The sequence below is a fragment of the Stegostoma tigrinum genome, chromosome 1 (genome assembly GCF_030684315.1).
Source record: "Stegostoma tigrinum isolate sSteTig4 chromosome 1, sSteTig4.hap1, whole genome shotgun sequence".
NCBI lineage: Eukaryota > Metazoa > Chordata > Chondrichthyes > Orectolobiformes > Stegostomatidae > Stegostoma > Stegostoma tigrinum.
The window spans coordinates 164629548-164654902 of NC_081354.1; the positions used below are offsets into that span (position 1 = coordinate 164629548).

The 25355-nt window shown below is 43.0% G+C and overlaps 1 protein-coding gene across 6 annotated transcripts in view; it reads left to right on the forward strand.

Moving 5' to 3' along the window:
- Positions 1 to 24919, forward strand: part of LOC125458211 (protein FAM53A-like) — a 129083-nt gene extending 104164 nt beyond the window's left edge. For all 6 annotated transcript variants that reach the window (XM_048543266.2, XM_048543257.2, XM_048543301.2 and 3 more), the window contains one exon: positions 23884 to 24919. In XM_048543266.2, coding sequence (XP_048399223.2) covers positions 23884 to 24213 — 330 coding nt within the window. In that variant the 3' untranslated portion in view covers positions 24214 to 24919. The remainder of the gene's footprint in view (positions 1 to 23883) is intronic.
- Positions 24920 to 25355: the final 436 nt, after the last annotated feature.

Below are 25355 nucleotides of genomic sequence, written 5' to 3' on the forward strand. Positions count from 1 at the left end.
TCTCATTACACTGAAGAAACAGTGATTTATTTCCAAGTCAGAGTGGTGTGTATCTTGGAGGGGATCTTACAGGTGACGATATTTCCATAGTACTGCTGTTGGTGTCCTTCTAGCTAGGTTCTAGAAATTAGTTCTGAAAGGTGCTTCAAAGCACTCCTGGAAGAGTTGGCCTGCATTTGACTGTAGACTGTCAGTAATATGGTGAGAGCAAGGCGGTTTATTGAAATGGCAAAAAACTAGGAAGTCAGGGTCATTCCTACTGGCAGAACAGATGTGTTCCACAGAATGGCAAAGCCAAACAGACTGGGTTACCAACGTAAGGGAGACCTGAAAGTGAGCAGTGAGTGTGACTGAGAAGTACAAATGAAATGCTGCTTCACCTGAAGGGTGTGTTTGCCGCCTTGCACATTGAAGGGGATTGGGGGGATGTGAATGGATAAGTATTCCATGTTCTGAAATTACCTGTGGAGGTGACATGGGGACTGAAGAAGCAGGAAGAATGATATTGCACTGATGTGTCATAGGAAATGTACCTGCAGAATACTGAAACTGGGAGCATGGCTAAGAGGTGTTCATTGGTGGAGGTGGCACATGGTTCTGTTCTGTCCTGGGCTGGCTGTAAACTTCCAAAGAAGCGCAGTGCAAGCTTGAAGCCACTCATTTTCTGTTTTAGGCACTGTAAAGCCTCATGGTCTCAACATTGAATTCAGCAACTTCAAACCTGACTGTGTTATATCTGTCTGTTTTTCTTTCTTTTTCTCCTCCCCTCCCCTTGCCCCATGGCTGTTTAATGTTTGTCTTGTTTACGTTCTACATAGCAGAAAGAGCCAACTGTGTCTGTTTTGTACCTTAATTTACACTTTTAGTCTCTCTTTCTCCACTATTTGTTATACCTGGGCCCCGAAACCACCTGCCTTTGTGCTTCTCTGCCTCTGTCAAAAGTGTAAAACGAATCTATTTTCCAATACCTTCAGCTCTGAAGAAGTCCTACCAGAGTCAACGTTGCCTCTCTTTTTATACCTACACATATTGCAAGATTTGGAGTTTCTCTAGCATTTTGTTCAATTCAGATTTTCTGCATCTGCAAAAAAGTTGATTATGCTGTAAGAATTGACTTCTCTGTCTGGAAGCTGGCACTCCTGACTGTGTTGGAATTGTGAATTGGTTACAATGCACAGTTCTGATTTTTGGTGCTTTCTATTCAGCCCTTTGATTGCAGGCATTGCATGCTGTGGGCATAATCCAATTTCTGGCAGTCTTGTAATCTGAAATTATAATAGATTGTAGGAATATATTGATTTATCTAACCCTGCGTAGTTCTGTCACAATTTTCAATTAATTAGAATCTGGATTAGTTCACCTTTCCTCACTTGGTATAATCAGTTGTAAGATTGCACCTTGTGATCTGACAAAGACGAGTTGGGTCAAATGGCCTGTTTCTGTTTGGTAAATACTTTTGATTTATGCCTACAAAATGAATCTAGAATACCTAACAGCAATCAGACAGTAGTTTGCTGTATCAGTGTTAATTCTTATAGTGACTTTCTATATAGCTGGAAATAAGCTTTATTTGTAAAACTTTGCTGCGGACCATGCAGAGATGCCATTGTTGTATGTACTGTTGTCTTAAGGTACCACTACTAGCACAGTAATATGACTTTGGGGTATTAAAACTTGTGGTTATAATCCAAGTGTAACTTGGTATGTGAGCAATGCTACATCACTGTTTCACTGAAATGTGAATGTTCATGTTGCACACTTTTACAGAAATGAATTACTGCAGCAGTAATTCTGAATCTTTGTTAATAGATGATAAATAGTTAACCGAATTCAAGGTGTGGTTTAACATGTGCTTTGTATAATTTTAGCAATACTTTTCTATTTTTGTACTCTATCTCCTTTGAAATAAAGGCCTGCATTCCATTACTTTACCTATTACTTGTTAGCTTTTCTTTGAACTATGTACGAGAGTTCCAGATTCCTCTACTATAGCTTTTGGCAGCGTTTCTCCCTCTAAATAATATTCATCTCTATTCTACTTGCCAAAATGTGTGACCTCTCATTTCTCAACATTATATTCTATCCGAGTTTTGGTCAATATCCCTATGCAGGCTGTCATCCTTAGCACTTGCCTTTTGTCATTTGCAAACATAGCTATAGTACGCCCACCTCCCGAATCCAATATAAAATTAATTATATTGCAATTGACTGATAATCATGGAGAGAGAGACGGGGGCGGAACGAGGAAACAGAAGGCCACTGATCCCAGTTGTGTTCCGGTAGTTACAAGTGGCCATCCTGAAAATGTTGTCCTTAACCCTACTGTGTCTCCGTCAATTAACTAAACCTCTGCCATACAACCTAGTATCCCGCAATACCTTGGACTGTTACCTTAGCCTGTTGTATGGTATCTTATCAAACACCTGGAAATTAAATATATTACATCTGTTGGTTCCCCTTTATCCTGCCTATTGTCACCTCGTTGAATTCTAATACATTTGTCAGGCGTGCTTTGCTTCTCTACTTGATCATAGGGAGCTCTAAATGTTCTATTTAAATCCTTCTATAATAGATGCTAACATTTTCCCTATAGCAGATGGTAAGATAACTGGCCTATAGTTAGCTTTTCTCATTCCTTTTGAGTAAGAGTGGTACACTTGCAGTTCTCTACTTTTAAGGCATGGTCCAGAATCTAATCATTTTTGGAAGATTGCTGCTATATCAGTTATGTCCGTAAGCACTTCCTTTTATATTCCTAGGTTGCATTCTGTAGTTACATTCCCTTTTAATTTCTCCTCGTCTGTGTGGACTTCCGAGGTCTGTGTAGAGCAATGCCTGGAGAAACCAGAAATGAGTACAGCATTGTTGCATTGGTATTTCAATTCCCATCCACAGAAGGCCAAAGTGGCTCTTCTTTCTGTCTCCCTCCCCACTTCGAAAAATAACATCTGGCAAGATGCTTCATTTGCAGCTGGTGTACTTGGTGGCTGCCTTGTTGCCCTCAGGCAGTGTGTTTGGCCAGCTCCCTAGGCTGCAGCAGCAGGCAGAATGTCTTCTGACTCTCCTGGCAGGAGATGGTCCGTCACTTGCTGTAGTGGATGAGATGGAAGACTTTGCAAGATGTTGGTGACACTCTGAGGGAGGAAATGATGGTCTGCGGGTGGATCTGTTTCAGCACCTTTTATAGATATAGATGCTGTCACATGCCTTCCAACTCTTTGCACCTCTTGGTTGCTGCTTTCTCGGATCCCTGTTTTGAGCACAAAGCCCTTGGCTGCTCTTTCAGACATTGTAAATGAAGGTGAAGCTTTGTAGTGCTCAGCTTAGAGGGAGGATTGCCTTGAGAGGACCTGTTGACTCGCAGACCCATCAGGTTTTCCTTGCACTTTCTCCTGAGCGTTATGCGTATTTCCCCTCCTCATTCCTTACCCCTTTCCTCCCTTTCCCCCACCCTGCTGTAAAGACTGAGTATTCATTTTAGCTCTCTTGCTGTTTTATAGTTACCCATTACTATTTCCCCTCCCTTGTTCGTTGAGGTTCCTGTCTTCACTTCTATTTCTCTCCTGTTTTATCTGTTTAAAGAAGCTTTTTGCTAATTTGTTTATTTCAGGAATTACTGGTGAAACCAGCACTTCTGACCTTTCTTAACTGCCCTTGTGGTGAACTGCTTTTTTTTGAACTTCTGCAGTCTTGATTGCAGGTGCAATGCTATCAGGAATTGAGCTACATTCCAGGTAATGACTGGCAACTCTGAAGGACTGGCAACACAGTCCAAAATTGGGATAATGTGTTGCTTTGAGGGCCACTTGTAATTATACAGCATGGCAACACAATGTCTGGCAGCTCATTCGACATATGAGCTACTGTGCGGAAGATGCTACCTCAAGTCCTTTTTCTAATTTTTCTCCTCTTGCATTAAAAACATTCCCCTAGTTTTGAACTGCCCCACCTTAAGGAAAAGACCTTGGATATTCACCTTATCTATGGCCTTCGTGATTTTATAAAATCTCTAAGGTGATTCCTCAATCTCCCTTCATCCAGTGGGAAAACTCCCAGCCTATCCAGCTTCTCCTTTATAGTTCAAACCCTCCAGCCCTTGGAGCATTCTTGTAAATCATTTCTGAACACCCTCCAATTTAATAATATCCTTCCTGTAACAGGGAGACCAGAACTTTACTCCGGAAGTGGCTTCACAAACTTGCAATTGATGTTCCCATCCATCTGCTGTTCTTATCCCATATTGTAATTCATTGGTTTGGAATGTGCTGTCAGAGAAACCTTGGTGAGTTACTGCAATACATTTAGTAGCTGTTATGTACTGTTGTAGCTCTATGTTGGTGGATGTTGAAGATATTGGCTGGTGTGCTATTCTAGCAACTTGCCTGACGTCATCCAAGACAAAGCTTCATGAGTGTAATTGAAATTGCACTCATCCAGGCAACTGGGAGAGGATTCCAATAAACTCCTGATTTGTTGCTTGCAGGTAGTGGACAAGCAATGGAGAAATACAGATCCTACTCCTGTAAACAGCATCTATCATGCAAGATAATAAAATGTGAGGCTGGATGAACACAGCAGGCCAAGCAGCATCTCAGGAGCACAAAAGCTGACGTTTCGGGCCTGGACCCTCTATCATGCAGTTCAGTTTCTGCTCAGTGGTAAACCCAGGTGGTTGTTAGTGGGGGATTTAATGAAGATAATACCACTGAATGTCAACAAGTGATGGTTAGATTCTTGCGCTTTTTGAATAATTAATTGCCTGGTATTTATGTACCATACTATACTTTTTTAATGTTTTGAACTTGCTAATGTTACACTTGATTGTTTTGGTTTGTTTCTCTAACAAAAACAAACTTGTGTAAACCAAGCTTCTAAATGTTTTCTGAGGAAGGGTCTAGACCCGAAACATCAGCTTTCCCGCTCCTTTGCTGCTTGGCCTGCTGTGTTCATCCAGCTCCACACCTTGTTATCTCAGGAACTGCAGATGCTGGAGAATCTACTATCTCTAAATGAGTCAGCCTACTTCATGAATTTATAGTTGAACAGCTGCTTAATTGGCACACCTTTCTTATTGAAACAAAAACTCCTTTGACAATAAAGTGTAAGACTGCTATGTTTTGATCGTTGGAGCTCCAAGACTAGTTCATCTTTATGAAAGATTTTTTTAATACCACTGTCCATTAAGATAACAAAATCCATTTGTTGGTTTAGTCAAGTATCTCGCTGTGTGCAGAATGACCCCCATCCCCTGTGCCGAATTTCACCCGAATGAATGGAGGAGTCATCAGTGCAACAAGAGTTAATTTGAAGACTCTTGGGCCCAGATCTCATGGCAGCTGCAACTCCAGTCATTGACATCATCTAGTGGGGGTGGGGGTATAGCAGGGGAATAAAAAGACTAGTGGCAGCTGCTTCCACTTTTCGTTACCCTCTATAATTTAGTTTGGTCCAAGAGTGATTATTTATTGTTGTCACTTTGCGTTTTACACTGAATAATACAGCTAGATAGTGAAAAGCTTCAACTGTCACCGCAATCCAATGCTATTTTGAATAGTTTAAGAATAAAATGATGTAACTGACACTTCAAAGCCAGCACCTGTGCTGGACCCACCAGTGCCGGAGTTGTTGCTCTCTAAATGCCATCTGTTTGACATGGGCACACCTCGCTGCTGAGTCCCATGCTGAACTAAGCTTGCCCCACAACCAGGAGACTCTGGCAGTGCTGTTGCTGCTACCTCGCCAATGACCCGTGGTGCCTGCTCAGTGCAGACCGAGTCCCTGGCTCCGCTGCTGCCTCTGTCAGGAGTCCCTATTACAGACATACTGAGCTGCAGCTGCCGCACCTCCAGGAGCCCCTGGCTCCACCAACTAGGCCAAGAGTGCCCCAACTCCACCCACAGATGTTGCCTTGCCCAGTGCTGTCATCTTGAGTCCACTGCCACCTCTGCTGGAGGAGCTTTGCTGCCAGCACCAAATACTGAAGCATGTCCTTGCTTTTGCTGCTGCTGCCTCTGACTGCCTGGTGGTTGGTGTGACTCTGTGCATGGCCCACTCTCTCTTGCTGCCTCACCGATGCGAACTTTCTAAGCAAAACAAAGAGCAGTAGTAAAAAGAAGAAAAGGTGAGAAAACAAGGTGTGAACCTGGATGAACACAGCCGGTCAAGCCGCATCAGAGGAGCAGGAAAGCTGACGTTTCGGGCCTCGACCCTTCCTCCAGAAAAAGGGCCTGAAGGAGGGTCTAGGCCCGAAACGTCAGCTTTCCTGCTCCTCTGATGCTGCTTGGCCTGCTGTGTTCATCCTGTTCTACACCTTGTTATTCAGATTCTCCAGCATCTGCAGTTCCTACTGTCTCAGAAGGAAAGGTGATTGGGAGCAGCTATGCTATTCTGCCATTTTAATGATATTTTGTAGCAAGTTTACTCATCAAGTTTAATGAGCCTGAAACTTGGAAAGCACTTCTTAGATGGAGTTGCCAGGACTGATTGTTTTCAGCTGGCTCATTGTAGTTAGCATTTCTGCATGAGCGTTGTCTTCTTACAAATGCTCAATCTTTCATTCTGCACTGTTCTGTGAAAATGCAGTCGTTAAGATAGTGAGAAATTCAGTTTACAGTGGCTGAAATCCCTTAAGAATTACTGGTTGTTGTGTGTTGATTTTGTTGGTTTGAATTGTTGTCAGGAAGGGTCTTCCAGTTAAAAGATTTCCCAAACTAACCTTTAAAAGCAATCAATGTATAGAAAAGTAAAGCTGTTGGAATAATGTGTATCTATCCAGAAAATTAACTAAGTCCCAGGCAGAATCACAACTTTAATCAACAATCCTGAGATTGATTGTTCTGCCCTAAACCTATTGATATCACAAACCCAAAAGCAGTTGAGCATGTCTTGGATTCTCCAGCATCTGCGGTTCCCATTATCTCTGAGCATTTAAGTGTGGTTGGTTTGACAGTAAGTAAATTTCTTCAGCCAGGATATATAACAATGTACGTCAACAGTGCCAAGCATTGGTTTAGTTCATTTTGAATCTGACTGCTATCAGCCCATGGGTCAGGTTGAATGCACAGGTCAAGCTAGTGACGTAGCACTGAGTGAGTTACATTGTCTGTGACTTGTGACATTGAAACTGGAGGCAGAGTCTGTGTTTTAAATGCATGTTCAGATGATGCCAGTTGAAGGGAAATAGTTACCCTGACATTCCAGCCTACACCAAAGTTTTTTGCTCAATTTAGTAACATTGAATGCAGTTTGAAGTTCATCTCTCCAAGTCACTGCAGTTTTGAAGCCATCTATCCAGTGATGATCCTTGGGATGCTCCAAAGAAGTTGACTGTTAATGGAGTGATAATGGGAACTGCAGATGCTGGAGAATCCAAGATAATAAAATGTGAGGCTGGATGAACACAGCAGGCCCAGCAGCATCTCAGGAGCACAAAAGCTGATGTTTCGGGCCTAGACCCTTCATCAGAGAGGGGGATGGGGTGAGGGTTCTGGAATAAATAGGGAGAGAGGGGGAGGCGGACCGAAGATGGAGAGAAAAGAAGATAGGTGGGGAGGGGATAGGTCAGTCCAGGGAAGACTGACAGGTCAAGGAGGTGGGATGAGGTTAGTAGGTAGGAGATGGAGGTGCAGCTTGGTTTGGGAGGAGGGGATGGGTGAGAGGAAGAACAGGTTAAGGAGGCGGAGACAGGTTGGACTGGTTTTGGAATGCAGTGGGGGGAGGGGAAGAGCTGGGCTGGTTGTGTGGTGCAGTGGGGGGAGGGGACGAACTGGGCTGGTTTTGGGATGCAGTGGGTGGAAGGGGAGATTTTGAAGCTGGTGAAGTCTACATTGATACCATTAGGCTGCAGGGTTCCCAAGCGGAATATGAGTTGCTGTTCCTGCAACCTTCGGGTGGCATCATTGTGGCACTGCAGGAGGCCCATGATGGACATGTCATCTAAAGAATGGGAGGGGGAGTGGAAATGGTTTGTGACTGGGAGGTGCAGTTGTTTACCATTTCCACTCCCCCTCCCATTCTCTTGATGACATGTCCATCATGGGCCTCCTGCAGTGCCACAATGATGCCACCCGAAGGTTGCAGGAACAGCAACTCATATTCCGCTTGGGAACCCTGCAGCCTAATGGTATCAATGTGGTCTTCACCAGCTTCAAAATCTCCCCTTCCCCAACTGCATCCCAAAACCAGCCCAGTTCATCCCCTCCCCCCACTGCACCACACAACCAGCCCAGCTCTTCCCCTCCACCCACTGCATCCCAAAACCAGTCCAACCTGTCTCTGCCTCCCTAACCTGTTCTTCCTCTCACCCATCCCTTCCTCCCACCCCAAGCCGCACCTCCATCTCCTACCTACTAACCTCATCCCACCTCCTTGACCTGTCCGTCTTCCCTGGACTGACCTCTCCCCTCCCTACCTCCCCACCTATACTCTCCTCTCCACCTATCTTCTTTTCTCTCCATCTTCGGTCCGCCTCCCCCTCTCTCCCTATTTATTCCAGAACCCTCACCCCATCCTCCTCTCTGATGAAGGGTCTAGGCCCGAAACGTCAGCTTTTGTGCTCCTGAGATGCTGCTGGGCCTGCTGTGTTCATCCAGCCTCACATTTTATTATCATTGACTGTTAATTGACTTGTTTTTTATTGAATGTTAAACTACTTTTAAAGTTAATTTGGGGGTGTGGTCTTTGCACACTTTTCCTGCACTTTGGTGCCCTTGAAGGTTGCAGTACAGTTGTCATAGGGAATGCCCATAATGTCTTCAAAGTGGGAGTTCCAGGTTTTTAAGCGACCCTGTTGGAACTGTAATACGTTTTCAAATCAGGGTGGGGAGCCCCTCGGAGGGGACCTTGCAGCTGGTGGTGTTCCTGTCTATTTACTTAACTAACTACCTGCTCTTGAGGAAATATTATGAATGTTTATTCCCACTATTTTATCATTGTCTTTTGTGAACCTAATTATTCAGTTAGCTGGTTGAGAATTAACTTTGATCTGTAATTATATCTGATTTCCTGTAAATAAATGGCCACGCTCCATATTCATTTTAGTTGCATTGTGGAGACTGTTTAGTCATAATACCTTACTTATGACCAGTTTCTTGCTGAATGTATTGTACTAATTTGAGCTAGAGCTTATCTTCAGATATAAATTTTCAGTGTGAATTTGCAACAAAATTGAGATGTTAAATGGCCATTGGTTAGAATTTTGATCAAGAGTCTGGGCCTGATATGTATCGGGCAAGCAACATATGGTGCAAATATGTGGTAGCTAAATCCAAGCACACCTGTTTTATAGATGCTCAGTTTGTAGAGGTGCTATTTTAGCAAAGGAATCAGTGTCTTCTAAACAGGCATATGTTCATTAGTATACCAAGAGTTAAGATGACCAGAACCTGTGTCAACACAGATACAAACACTTTACTGCTGCCCTGCACTGAGCTTAGTTTTTATTCACCAAATCACATATGTGACTTGAACATACAGTCTGTGCCAAGGACTGAAAGTCAGCAGAACTGCTGGAGTTTCATTTTTAAAATTTAAGCTCTCTGATCCAAAGGTCACAAGCTTGCTGATGAATTCCTCGGAGTGTCTAGCACTGATCAGGAAAAGAGTGCTTTTGCCATTAGAAATGGCAGCAGAGTAGAGTTTTGGTTAATTCTCATGTAGCTTTTATACTTGCAGCTTATTTGTTTGTACACAATAATTTAAGAATCCTAAACTCGGTTGCCTTTTTAAAAAAAAATATATCCTTGTGGTTGTATAAATTTCAGTGAGGCCTAGTATTACAATGAGACCTAACCAACAACAATTATTTTCAACTGATCAAAGTATTTTTGGAATTTTGTTATATTTCAAAGGTCAAAGTCCAAAAATATTTCTTGAAATCAGTTGTTTAAGAAGAAGATGGGATTCGAGATAGATGATCAAATTTGGTGCTTGTTATTCAAGTAGTTTTTATTAAAAGAGATAATGGGAACTGCAGATGCTGGAGAATTCCAAGATAATAAAATGTGAGGCTGGATGAACACAGCAGGCCAAGCAGCATCTCAGGAGCACAAAAGCTGACGTTTCGGGCCTAGACCCTTCTTCAGAGAGGGGGATGGGGAGAGGGAGCTGGAATAAATAGGGAGAGAGGGGGAGGCGGACCGAAGATGGAGAGTAAAGAAGATAGGTGGAGAGAGTATAGGTGGGGAGGTAGGGAGGGGATAGGTCAGTCCAGGGAAGACGGACAGGTCAGGGAGGTGGGATGAGGTTAGTAGGTAGATGGGGCTGCGGCTTGGGGTGGGAGGAAGGGATGGGTGAGAGGAAGAACCGGTTAGGGAGGCAGAGACAGGTTGGGCTGGTTTTGGGATGCAGTGGGTGGAGGGGAAGAGCTGGGCTGGTTGTGTGGTGCAGTGGGGGGAGGGGACGAACTGGGCTGGTTTAGGGATGCAGTAGGGGAAGGGGAGATTTTGAAACTGGTGAAGTCCACATTGATACCATTAGGCTGCAGGGTTCCCAGGCGGAATATGAGTTGCTGTTCCTGCAACCTTCGGGTGGCATCATTGTGGCACTGCAGGAGGCCCATGATGGACATGTCATCTAAAGAATGGGAGGGGGAGTGGAAATGGTTTGCGACTGGGAGGTGCAGTTGTTTGTTGCGAACTGAGCAGAGGTGTTCTGCAAAGCGGTCTCCAAGCCTCCGCTTGGTTTCCCCAATGTAGAGGAAGCCACACCGGGTACAATGGATGCAGTATACCACATTGGCAGATGTGCAGGTGAACCTCTGCTTAATGTGGAATGTCATCTTGGGGCCTGGGATAGGGGTGAGGGAGGAGGTGTGGGGGCAAGTGTAGCATTTCCTGCGGTTGCAGGGGAAGGTGCCGGGTGTGGTGGGGTTGGAGGGCAGTGTGGAGCGAACAAGGGAGTCATGGAGAGAGTGGTCTCTCTGGAAAGCAGACAGGGGTGGGGATGGAAAAATGTCTTGGGTGGTGGGGTCGGATTGTAAATGGCGGAAGTGTCGGAGGATGATGCGTTGTATCCGGAGCTTGGTAGGGTGGTGTGTGAGAACGAGGGGGATCCTCTTTGGGCGGTTGTGGGGGGGGGGTGCGGGGTGTGAGGGATGTGTTGCGGGAAATACAGTAGACGCGGTCAAGGGCGTTCTCGATCACTGTGGGGGGGAAAGTTGCGGTCCTTAAAGAACTTGGACATCTGGGATGTGCGGGAGTGGAATGCCTCATCGTGGGAGCAGATGCGGCGGAGGGGATGGAATTTTTGCAGGATGTTGGGTGGGAGGAGGTGTATTCTAGGTAGCTGTGGGAGTTGGTGGGCTTGAAATGGACATCAGTTACAAGCTGGTTGCCTGAGATGGAGACTGAGGGGTCCAGGGAGGTGAGGGATGTGCTGGAGATGGCCCAGTGAACTGAAGGTTGGGGTGGAAGGTGTTGGTGAAGTGGATGAACTGTTCGAGCTCCTCTGGGGAGCAAGAGGCGGCGCCGATACAGTCATCAATGTACCGGAGGAAGAGGTGGGGTTTGGGGCCTGTGTAGGTGCGGAAGAGGGACTGTTCCACGTAACCTACAAAGAGGCAGGCAGAGCTGGGGCCCATGCGGGTGCCCATGGCCACCCCCTTAGTCTGTAGGAAGTGGGAGGAGTCAAAAGAGAGGTTGTTGAAGGTGAGGACGAGTTCAGCTAGGCGGATGAGGGTGTTGGTGGAGGGGGACTGGTCGGGCCTGCGGGACAGGAAGAAGCGGAGGGCCTTGAGGCCATCTGCATGCGGAATGCAGGTGTATAGGGACTGGACGTCCATGGTGAACATGAGGTGTTGGGGGCCAGGGAATTGGAAGTCCTGGAGGAGGTGGAGGGTGTGGGTGGTGTCACGGACGTAGTTGGGGAGTTCCTGGACCAAAGGGGAGAAAATGGATTCCAGATAGGTGGAGATGAGTTCGGTGGGGCAGGAGCAGGCTGAGACGATGGGTCGACCAGGGCAGGCAGGTTTGTGGATTTTGGGAAGGAGATAGAAACGGGCCGTGCGGGGTTGGGGAACAATGAAGTTGGAGGCTGTGGGTGGGAGGTCCGCTGAGGTGATGAGGCCATGAATGGTGTTGGAGATGATGGTTTGGTGCTCGGGTGTGGGGTCATGATCGAGGGGGCGGTAGGAGGTGGTGTCGGAGAGTTGGCGTCTGGCCTCGGCGATGTAGAGGTCAGTGCGCCATACTACCACTGCGCCACCCTTGTCTACGGGTTTGGTGAGGTGCGGGAGGGAGCGGAGGGCTGCCCGTTCTGCGGGGGAGAGGTTGGAGTGGGTGAGAGGGGTGGAGAGGTTGAGGCGGTTAATGTCTCGACAGCAGTTGGAGATAGAGGTCGAGGGAGGGTAGGAGGCCTGGGGGTGGTGTCCAGGAGGAGGACTTGTGTTGGAAGCGGGTGAAGGGGTCAGTGGAGGGAGGGTTAGGTTCCCGGTTGAAGAAGTAGGCATGGAGGCGAAGACGGCGGAAAAACTGCTCTATGTCCAACCGTGACTGGTATTCGTTGATGTGTGGTTGTAGGGGGACAAAGGTGAGCCCCTTCCTAAGGACTGACCGTTCGTCCTCAGTCAGTGGGAGGTTTTTATTAAAACTTGCTTTTACAAGTAGTAAATGCAAGAATGGAAGCAGCCCTTTTAGAATTTGATACTAACATTTCATACCTTATTACTGCAGTTGCAGTAAACACCAAACTCAACAGTTGTGCTTACTTGCACGTCTGTCAACTGATTTATTATTTAATACATAGTGCTTGAAGTCCAAAATTTCCCATATCCTTTGTTCATAGTGTTCTAGAAAGGTGGTTTTCACAGCACCTGTCGTCAAAATTGCTGTCTGTTTTCAAATTGGAAATTCATGCACTCTTAAATTTTGATTTTTCTGTTGGTAATAGTTTTTGAATACTAAGAGCATTTTTAAATGGTGGTGAATGCAGTAGCTACAGGTGACTGAAGCTTTGCTTCAGAGTGGGAACTAGTTAAGTACTAGCCACGGTAAGCAGAAGATGGATCTTAACCTTTTTGTTATGAGTAATGCATGAACAATCAAAGAGCGTTTTTATCTATTATGCCGTAGAAGAGCATCCGTCTAAAGTTCGAATTCCAACGGGCTTGGAAAGAAGGAAAACCGATAGCTGTAGGCTGGGTCCAGGAGATGATAATCAACTGTTAAGGCTGAACTGCAAACAAACTAGTGCTTTGTCCTATGACAGCAGATAACAGGCTGGGGTACTTAGCACTGAATAAAGGCTAGAGGCATTTGGTGCAATGAAAGAGCACTAACTATTGAAGTGGTAAACACTGAGCATCTGGTATTCTGCTTTTGGATCACAACATGAAATTAGGGCTGTCGTGGGCTTTAATGAAATAACCTTCTGTACTTGTAGATTATTCTTAGCCTGACGATAGGTTGTTCCAAATGATGGTCAGAACAAGGTCTGGGGAGGGGGAGTAATGTTGAACAAATTTAGTTTATTTTAAATTATTTCCTATCAGAAGAAAATTTTCCCTTTATTTGTCCAGCTTATTCTAGCTTATTTCCGTCATGACAGGTCTGTAATGAGCCTGGGAGAGAAATCATTGGCAATGGTGTTTCTTCTACAATCGTGTACATGCGATGCCCCCCACGAAAATCTCCAATCATGCATAACATTCTTCTGCTTCCCCCTACGTTCAAATGCACCAAGCGACCACCATCCCTCATAAATGATGCTCAATGTTGATATGAAGTTCAAGTTAGAAATATCTGAAAAATGCAGCATGTCATTAATATTTAGAATGGCAAGGATACAATGCACTGTTTGTGTACTTGACAGGTATTCTACCAAAATTGTAAACAAACCAGAGAAACTTTTATCCTGGCATCATTGTGCATTTGACAAAGACTGTCCCATTTGCTGTTTCGAACAGTCTGCAGCAATAACACGTTAGTGATTACCATGTATTGTACATTGCACTGTTCATAATAGTGATACATAAGCAAAATACTGTTGGTACAGGATACCTGAATTAAAATTGAGCTTTTAACAGGTCAGGTAACATCTGTGGAGTGCAAGTTTTCAGGTTGACCCTCCAGAATGGTACGCATTTATTCAATACCTGTCACCCAGGTTGGATAAACACTTTGTGTATATTCAATAACTACTTCTGTATAAAGAAAAAGGGCAGTCTTTATGCAGTAGCTGGCACTGCTTTGTTGCTTGCACTCCTATGCATCCCCTCCCCAGCCCTGCCTGTTTTTGAAAAAAACACCTCCCAGTGGAGTGGCCAGTGAAGAAGCGGCTTGCAGCCTTACGTCTGTCAACTAGCTGTAGCCCCTGAATGGCACTAATGGTGTGGGCCGGCTTCAGTGTTCCGAGGGAGAGAATAGCCTGTTTGGCGAGGGTTCCCTACCCTGGACATGATCTGGGAGGTATCAGTAGAAATTACCCAACAGAAAAGATGTTAGCATACTGTGAACTTCTCAGTGAGTGAGGGGAAAACTCCTAAAGGTCTCGGAACCTATTGCAAAAGCTCACTTCGTATTGGCTAAAACCACCTGTATAAATTCTCACCTGTTCACAATAGATTAGCTTTAAAAGCATGAACTATGACTAAATCCAGTTTTGCAATATACTTATTGCGTTAGGTTTGAACACTGGTAAAAGAGCTACTTTACAAACCTTTGCAGAGCATTGAATAATTAATTTCTGGAGAGAATTTCCTGATATGAACGATGTTTTGTTCAGAGGAGAAATATACCTCTATATAGCGAATGTGACAATTTAACATGTAAACACTCAAAGCAAGATTGTACTAAATTGCCCAGAGTGTTGATTTGTCTTAAGGCAGCAAAACAATGCTTGAAATCACATTACATGACTCTGCAATGTCACTAAGTCACATTGCGTATTGTCTCTGACCTGCATTCAGAGTCATAGCATAAATTTCAACAATTCATTAATTCCATCACTGAGTGTCCTGTGTAATTTGTGGGTGTTTTCTCTCTCATCAGCATAATCAGCTGATTAGTTTCATGTATTAATGATATCATCATACATCTCATTCCTAGTTTTTTTCCCTGAGAGCGAGGATTAATGAGTGAGGAAGCAGAGTGTGCAACCACTTCACCCCCCCCCCCCCCCCGCTCCATTTTATATCAACAAACTGCAGACATTAGCAGATCTCTAGTTTTCAGTGCGAATGGCCCGCAGCAATAATGGAAGGGGAGGAAAGATGTTGGACCAGAGACCTACAATTGTTCTAAATCAACCTTTGCTCAATTTGGGCAATGACCTGAGCACAGTTTTTATTTACCACAGCTAGCTGTGGTGCTTCATACTGGATCTTTTCCTGTTTTTCATTCTCATCTACCACACCAGTGCCCCATGCCGCCTCAACCCCCCCACCCTTTCCAGGGCGCCTTTCCAGCCTTAATCCTTCCAAAGCTGACTGTGTTGCATGTGAAGTTTTGCATGTTCTACTGTACTTCCTATCATGCACATGTTAAACATTGCAGTTTTACATTATTTCTTTTAAAGAGAGGTGGCCAATGGAGTTTAATGTAGACAAGTGTGAGGTGATGCGCTTTGGTAGGAGTAACCGGAAGGCAAAGTACAATGCTAACGGTAAGATTCTTTGTAGTGTAGATGAGCAGAGAGATCTCTATGTCCATGTACACAGATCCTTGAAAGTTGCCACCCAGGTTGACAGGGCTGTTAAGAAGGTGTACAGTGTTTTAGCTTTTATTAATAGAGGGATGGAGTTCCAGAACCAAGAGGTTATGCTGCAGCTGTACAAAACTCTGGTGCGGCCGCACTTGGAGCATTGCGTACAGTTCTGGTCACCGCATTATAAGAAGGATGTGGAAGCTTTGGAAAGGGTGCAGAGGAGATTTACTAGGATGTTGCCTGGTATGGAGGGAAGGCCTTACAAGGAAAGGCTGAGGGACTTGAGGCCGTTTTCATTAGAGAGAAGAAGGTTGAGAGGTGGCTTAATTGAAACATATAAAATAATCAGAGGGTTAGATAGGGTGGATAGGGAGCGCCTTTTTCCTAGGATGGTGACGGCGAGCACGAGGGGGCATAGCTTTAAATTGAGGGGTGAAAGATATAGGACAGATGTCAGAGGTAGTTTCTTTACTCAGAGAGTAGTAAGGGAATGGAACGCTTTGCCTGCAACGGTAGTAGATTCGCCAACTTTAGGTACATTTAAGTCGACATTGGACAAGCATATGGATGTACGTGGAATAGTGTAGGTTAGATGGGCTTGAGATCGGTATGACAGGTCGGCACAACATCGAGGGCCGAAGGGCCTGTACAGTGCTGTAATGTTCTATGTTCTAAATTTATACTGTTAGTTGTTTCGGTACGTAGTGCTACCAGATTTTGGTTTGCAGCCCATGGCTTTCATGTATTGTGTAAACAATGTGCAAAGCCTCTGAGTACCCAGTGCATAAGACATAATTGTTTGCTTTAGGTTTAACTCCCCAAATGATGTAATAACTTTGCTCACTACTTACCTTACCTCATTCCTGGAGCTCCAGTTGCTTTTTCAAATTTTTAAAAAAATAAGCTACAACTGAGCTAGGATAGGGGAGAAAAAAAACTTATCCTAAAAGTACCAAAAATCCCCAAAACATTGCAGTAAGGCCAACAGTGTCTTAATTTGTTTTGCACAGTTTTTATACATGCTTTGTGCAAAAGTGAAAATGTGTCTTTCTATGGCGCTTGCATTGCATCTGTGCAAGTGCCATTGTTTGTCTACATTTGCGTTTACTGAGGTTCCTGAGGTTAGCATTTTAAGTACAACCATTTTATACACATTTCATGCATGTCCCTATGTAAAATAATAAATCTTGTCTTGAGTGCGTAAGTTCGAGAAATAGCAAGTGAGGGCAGTATTCCCCGCAGTGGATGTGGCAGTGTTTGAATTTATCTATTTGTATGTGGGATGGATGTTCCAGAATCATTAGCTGATAAGGACAGGTTCAGGTTCTGTATGAGGACCTTATTGGGATGAATGATCAAGTTTGAGAAGTTTCCTTAATTACTAACAAATAACTTGACTGAATTTTTTATTTGTTGATGCCATCTTGAGTTAGAAAATCATCCTTTGGGGAAAGGATCTTTAATGTCATTAATACAGTATTTGTATCTACTTAAAGCTTGTAAAAATCTAAACTGCACTGTTGATAACTTTCTCTTGAAGTTGCATGTTAGCCCCTCATCTCCACAAATTAAATATAATTAAAATTGGCCTTATTCTTATGTTTTTTTGTGCAAGATGAGTTGTACCCCATAAAAGAGAAATCTTGACTGAGATGAAGTGAATTTTTAGACTATCTAATCAAGCTCACTTGCGGATGGATTCTCTGACTGAGCACCCTTTACCATCAATATAACTGAAGTTGTAACTAAATTATCAAGTAATGTAAATGCAATAGGTTGGTCTGTGTATAATTGTTAAATGTTTAATATTACAATATTGCTGACACCAGCAAATGCCCTTAGTTTATTCTGAACAGGATGTTGCTATAAAGTGGATGTGGTGATAAAAATGGAAGGGCCTTCAATTTTTTGCAGAGACTAATTGACTCCAGTTTATTTTTGACTTTTTGATCACTGTCTATCAAACTGTAGCATTCTGCTGGAGGAATCTGACTTGTTTTTAACTTCCCCTGCTGTAAGTTGTTCTTAAGTTCAAATAGTCAGTAATTAATAGATTGGCAGTTTGACTGTCAAACGTACTATGTTAAATGGTATGAGAAACTTGAGGTTTCAGACATCTTGGAAATTCTTCTAACTGAGTGAAAGTTTCATAATATAAATGTGCTGAAGATCATTTAGTCTATTGCAATTGTGGCTGTTTTTGCCAGAGAAGTTTTTTGAAGTAGTCCATTGTCTCCTCCTATCCTAGCTTCAGAGTTACCTTCTTGCTCTGCTTCAGAAGTTTATCTACTGTCTGTTAAGATGCAGTGGTCTTGGTCTGAGCTGTTTCTTGTGTTGGAAGAAAAAGAATTGAGTTTCTTACAGTTCCATGCTTAGTTTAAAAACAAAATCTTACCTCCAGTATGTGATCTCTATCCCAATTTAAAAGTCTAACCTTCTGGTCACTGACTTCCCAACCAATGGAAAAAGTATGTTCAGCGTTTTTCAAGTCGTTCATAATTTTAGAAACTGATGGAAAAAATAATCAATATTGTTTGTGTTCAACGCACAGATGGACTTCTGCTTAGTAAGGGATCTGAGAGTTACAGCAAAGTGGAGTTGTCATCAGATTGGCAACCTCAAAAGGCTGAATGGCCTACTTCTGTTGTGTTTCATGGAATCTCGATTGCTTCCTGGTGACTTTTTTTAATGGCTTTAAAGCTGTTTTTGTTGGACTGTGGACCATCTTTTGCCTCTTTGAAATTATTATCTGCATTTGTACATAGGCCCATGAAAAGGAAATGAGCTATTTCATGTATTCCATTGTTGTGGATTCTGTTTTAACCACAAGTAACCCGGGAACACACACAATGGGGAAATTCACAACTGAAATGTATTTTTAAAATGCAGAGGCGTGTGATTTTTTTCATGTAACTGCTGTCATTAAGAATCAACCTTGGGCCTGTTTATGTAATTTACCAGTATTCTGACTGGTTTGCAAATGCAGACCAAAATGCATCAGCAAGTGGCCCAATGGAATGTAAATAAATGAAGAGGAAGCTGGCTACTCTGTATGCAGGACTATTTGCTTTAACAGCAGCTGTGTTGATAGCACATAGGAAATAGCCCTGACTTGTTTTCAATAGCTTGAAAAGCATTATGATAAAATATGATTTTATCTTCCATATCTGTACATTCAATCTGGTTCAGACTTGCCAGGTAAAATTTTTTTATAAAGGTGTTTAGAATTATTTGGAACTGCAGTACTGAAGAAAAGCCAAAACTGCATCCATCCTTCTAGGTTTTAAAACCAAAAACATCCTGCTTTGACAGACAATGATTTTTTTTTTCCATCAGTCTATCACGAAACTTATCTCATTGGTATTTATGAGAATAATGTTTCATTCTTCTGCGTTTAGTTGCTCTTTTTGTGATGCACCAAGTTCTTTTCATTGCCAAAGTCTGATACTAGCAGAGGTTCACCTGCACATCTGCCAATGTGGTATACTGCATCCACTGTACCCGGTGCGGCTTTCTCTACATTGGGGAAACCAAGCGGAGGCTTGGGGACCGCTTTGCAGAACACCTCCGCTCAGTTCGCAACAAACAACTGCACCTCCCAGTCGCAAACCATTTCCACTCCCCCTCCCATTCTCTTGATGACATGTCCATCATGGGCCTCCTGCAGTGCCACAATGATGCCACCCGAAGGTTGCAGGAACAGCAACTCATATTCCGCCTGGGAACCCTGCAGCCATATGGTATCAATGTGGACTTCACCAGTTTCTAAATCTCCCCTTCCCCCACTGCATCCCTAAACCAGCCCAGTTCATCCCCTCCCCCCACTGCACCACACAACCAGCCCAGCTCTTCCCCCCCCCACCCACTGCATCCCAAAACCAGGCCAACCTGTCTCTGCCTCCCTAACCGGTTCTTCCTCTCACCCATCCCTTCCTCCCACCCCAAGCCGCACCCCCAGCTACCTACTAACCTCATCCCACCTCCTTGACCTGTCCGTCTTCCCTGGACTGACCTATCCCCTCCCTACCTCCCCACCTACACCCTCTCCACCTATCTTCTTTACTCTCCATCTTCGGTCCGCCTCCCCCTCTCTCCCTATTTATTCCAGTTCCCTCCCCCCATCCCCCTCTCTGATGAAGGGTCTAGGCCCGAAACGTCAGCTTTTGTGCTCCTGAGATGCTGCTTGGCCTGCTGTGTTCATCCAGCCTCACATTTTATTATCTTGGAATCTCCAGCATCTGCAGTTCCCATTATCTCTGATACCAATTGGGTTTGCTTGTCAAACTGAAATGGGGAAGCAAATTTAAAAACCACTTCCTGTTCCAATGTAAATTCTAGTACAAATGCTGATTTATCATTATTTGTGCCACTGACTTTCTTGGAGTATTGATAAAATTATTTTTCATATGCCTTTCAAAGATACAATAGAAAATATTGTGACTAAGATCACTTGATCCTGGTTAACAAAAATTGTTTTACTTTTTTTATATTGTCTACTAAACTGTTCTCGAAGTATTATTAAAAATAGTCAAGAGTGCTTGTAAATTTTATGAGCAAAGAGTTCATTAAGCCTGTGGTCTACTTTACAAATCATGTGGAGGAGCTGAAATATCAAGAGTGTGAGACCATGAATGATTTTTGAACTCTTCTTTTTTCTCACAATCTGTAAGCCTGTAGCTGCAGTGTTTTGTTCTATCAGGCAATAATTTGCATTCATGTATTGCACAATTGCTCTAATAAAGTGGTCAGAGGCACCTTTAGCATTAACACTCTGCTGTGAGAAATTTTAGGACAGCTTTAAAGTAGGGACTTGAAAGAGCGAAGAGTCAGATGTACAGCATGGAAACAGACCTGACAGTCTGACTCTCCCATGCTGACCAGGTATCCTATATTAAGGTAGTCCCATTTGACCGATACCCCTCTCACCCCTCCTATTCATTTTCCTATCCAGATGCCTTTTAAATGTTGTAGTTGTACCAGACTCCTCCACTTCCTTGCAGCTTATTCAATACACACCACCCTCTGCATGAAAAAGTTGCCCCTTGGGTACCTTTTATGAATTCCCCTCTCCCCTTAAACCTGTGCCCTTTACTTTCGAACTCCCATACCCTGGGAGGAAAAACCTTGGCTATTCACCCTATGCATGTCCCCCCTGATTTTATAAACCTCTACAAGGACACCTCTCAACCTCTGCTCCACGGAAAATAGTCCCTGCCTTTTCAGCCTCTCCCTGTACCTCAAACCTTCCAATCTGGGCAGCATGCTTGTAAATCTTTTCTGTGCCCTTTCGAATTTAACATCTTTCCACAAGCAGGGAAACCAGAATTGAACACTGTATTCTAAAAGTGGCCTAAACAATATCCGGTACAGCTGCAACATGATATCCCAACTCCTATATGCAATGCACTGACCAATTAAAGGCAAATGTATCAAACACTGCCTTCGCTATCCTGACTACTTATGACACCACGTACAAGGAACTAGAACCTGCAGCCCAAGGTGTCTCTTCAGCAACACTCCCCAGGACCTTACCATTAAGTGTAGGAGTCCTGCTGTGATTTGCCTTACCAAAATGCAACACCTCACATTTATTTAAATTAAACTCAGTCAGACACTCCTTGGTCTGTGGACCCATCTGATAAAGATCCTGTTATATTCTTCTGAGGTAACGTTCTTCACTATCCACTACACCACCAATTTTGGTGTCACCTGCAAACATACTGACCATACCTCCCATTTTCACATCCAAACAGGTCATATAAGTGACAAAAGCAGTGAACCCTGCACTGATACTTATGATCTGAGGGTAGGAGATGGGTGATGGTGGAGGGTTCTTGTAGGGCTGGAAGTCTGTGACCAGTGGTGTGCCACAATGATTGGTGCTGGAAGGTGCAGGGTTGAAGGTTTAGGAAAGGAATTCTAGAGATAAGAATGTGGACAGTTGAAGATACTGCTTTCAATGAAAGGCCAACAAAAATTGGAGATTTGGAAGAGCTTGATTCTCGTGTTACACGGAGGTGGGTTACAAGCTTTCAATTAGGGAGGGCTGCAGAAGTGATGACCGTGGGATGAGGTCATGGAGGAATTCAAACACCACAATGAGAACTGTAAATATCAGTTGTGCTCACAAGTGAAATTGCATGCAAGTGTTATACAATTGTGTTGAAAGGGTATTCATGATTTTGTAAGCAGGGAGGCAAATTTGAGGTCTTGTCAGCAATTTAACTTCCTCCTTGTTCTTGCAGATGGGGAAACCATGATGTCGTTGGTAATTAGCTTTATTTAAATACAAGAGTTGTACTTGGTGTTTAAATTGAAATGTAGATCAATTGTTAACAGCCAAAACAAGTTCCCTCTAAGTAACTAACAACTCTTGAATTCTGTTTGGCTTTGGGTTGTTTCCTTTAGACAATTTGAAGCTGTTCTTGTGTTTACAACCAAACAAATTTAAGGGCAGGAGTGTTGACTGGAGAGTGGAGGAATAATTCTTGCAGCCGGAATCTGAGGAATGGGAAGGGAAAACACATTTTTTAGAAACTCTAGCATCTGCAGCACTATCTAAGGAATAGGAAGTTCGAAGTAGTTGTGAAAAGGTTAAACAAACCTTGGATAAGATGTAAGATAACAAAGTGTGAAGCTGGATGAATACAGCAGGCCAAGCAGCATCTCGGGAGCACAAAAGCTGATGTTTTGGGCCTAGACCTTTTGTGCTCCTGAGATGCTGCTTGGCCTGCTGTGTTCATCCAGCTTCACACTTTGTTGTCTTGGACTCTCCAGCATCTGCAGTCCCCATTATCTTGGATATGATGTAGTTTGAAACCAGCTATCCATTTAAAAAGACTAAAGTTGACTATTGAAGACTTGGCACAAACTTCAAACCCTTAGCATTGACCCTTCCTCGCTTGGCTGATTCAGGGAGAATTGGATTGTTCCTACTCTTGATGGTGTATTTGACACTGAAGTTGAACTTTCAGCCCTGTAATCAGTGCACTACAACAAAAACTATCCCCTTCAATCCAACTGCCTCTGAATCCTTTAGTATGCATTTTATCCAGATCCTGCTATAGCAGTAATGTCCTCACTGGCCTTGAGCTCATCTAAAGCTTCCCTCATTGCACACCACACCAGCTCCTACTTGCTTTGCTCGCATTTGGTGACTTTCAGACTTCCCAGTGTCTTGAATTTTAACGTTTCCATTGCGATTCCATCCCACCCCAGACTGGCTTTGCTGAATGAAAGCAGAAAGTGGGTGAAATGTTCAGTAAGTCAGGCAGCTTCTTTGAACAGAGAAACAGAGGTCATAAACAATTAACTAACTGAGATATGAACTCCGTTTCTCTTCATAGAGTGTGTACTTGCTTTTCAATGTTGAAAAATAAACTATGAAAAATAAATTTTCTCTTCCTGTTTTTTTGGCCTTTAGTTGCCTTGTGTTGACACATTTGGCAGTTATTTCTGCAGCCATCCATGGTTTATGCTCTGGAACTTCCCCTTACTCTCCCCTCTCTCCATTTTTAAATTTCCCTAAGACACAGGCTTAAGATTTGCCCTCCTAATTTCCTCCTGATTCATCTATCCAGTTTTCTTTGTAAAAGTTATTTCTTATAAGTGGTGCACACATGTAAAGGCTTTGTATTTTTCCATAGGTCTGTTGGAAAGAAAGTAGTTTTAATTTTGATATTTTTCATGTTTTCCCAAATGAATATGTTTATACTAGTATAGGATTGAACTGCAGGAAGTAATTCAACACAGTTGCTTTACTTGAACTATGCACAGAAGTAAAGAACAAGGCTCTTGGATGTTGACTAATGCATTAGTATTAACTTCTAACTCCAGCAAGATTGCTAACTCCATATCATCAACATGAGTGCATAATTTATGCTGAGAAATTGTGCTCTGCAAACTCTTCTTGGGTAATTTCTGTGCTGTAAAATTCAGATCCAGTGGGAATATTCCTAGTGCTCCTTGCAGGATTTACTTACCGTCCTGTTTATCTCATTCAACCAGCATAATCTTCGCTTTTCTTCGCCATGTACTTACCAAACTTCTGTTCAATGCATTCATACATATTTTTCTGGTTATCAACACACCTTTCATTTTCAAAGGTGTAGAGGTGCTGCTAGAATGGGTTTTGGCTTGTTATCTGATCTTTCAGAAATGGTTCTAACGTGAATAAATGAGCTACTGTAAGTGCAATGATTCAGAACTTCTGTTCTTCATTAATCAAGCTTTTTCTTATTTCAGACATTAAAGAACTCGAAAAGCCTTTGCTCTCTTGACTATGAAGATGATGATGATGATGATGAGCATCATATGAAAACTATTGTGTCCTCACCGTGTGACTCAAATGATCTGTTAATGAACATCACTCCGGGCTCCAGTCCAGTCAAAGAATGCGACTCTGCAATATATCATGTCCCTGGGACCCGAGATGGCTGCCATCCAAGGAATTATGGGAATGAAGTCACTGTAAGCGAAAGTGAGGAAGATACAAGTGATTGTGAAAGCACTGAAGAAGGAATATTCCGGCTGGACTGTGGTGATCTGGATCTAGAACAGATAGAAAATAACTAAATGCTGCAACAATGTTCTAGATAAGACTGGTTGTTTTTATACTTTTTGTTGTGGTAGAGGATTACCTTTGCATAACTCATGTCCATTTTAAAAAAAAAAATCTATTTGTTATTCTGGACTGCTTGAAGGTTTTTTTGTGCAAAACGTCAGTAGTCCATGTTACGTGCACAGAAGATTGAGGGTTCAGCAACTTGATCTTACAAGGTTGCCAATTTTTAGGTTTTGAGAAACATTTTAGAGGAAGAGATTTTCTGTAAATTTGTCTGTTGAGGATATTTTGCAACTTGTAGCTTTTGAAATGGATAAAGCCGAACCCTGCAAAGATGTGGATTTTTTTTAAAAAGGGCATTCTACATTCAACTACACAGGCTTAACTACAGTGGTGTCGGTGTGGGAATAGTGCTGCTTTTTGTGGGGGAGGAGGGTGGGGGTGCAGTCAGTGTTACAACAAAAAGAAAATTGACATTTTACTTCTACAAAGAGAAAGCTCTTGGCTTTGATAAACCTGAAATGGCCAAATAGATACAATGGACATCTCGTACTACGGTCACAAGAATGTAATAAGCACTTGAAGTTTGGAAAGAGACTGTGATTGCCTGTTGTGATCAGTTTATTTTTTTTCTTCCCCAGGAGTCAAATCCCTCAGCAATATTAGAAGGAAGACTTTTATAGTCTTTAAAAGAAATAAATGGATTTTTGCTTTGCATTTCTTTGTGTTGTATGTCTCCTTTATTTCCTGGGTCTTTCTGCATTGTTTTTTAGTAATCTGTGTTCTATTCAGTAAAAGAAGTGCCTCATGCAGAAAGTACCCTTTCTACCTGAGCTGTTTTAAGCCAGATGTTTTTGAATGAAGGCTTTTTCAATTTATTCTAATGTTGTGTATGTTGATTTGAAAGAAGCACTCCACAAAATGCAAGCATTTTCCAAAAGAAGAAATTCCTCATTCTTCCAGTTAAATGTCCCATCCTTTTAAAATACCAAACCTTGGATTCCACTTGTAGCAGAAAGTTTTCTTTTGAGTGATGTGTGAATTCATCCTAATGGACCTGTCAGATTTCAGCTTCAGGTTAATTTATATTTGGTATTATATGTAAACTAAGGTAAGTTTGCACCCTTCACAAAATAATAAACAAATCACTTGC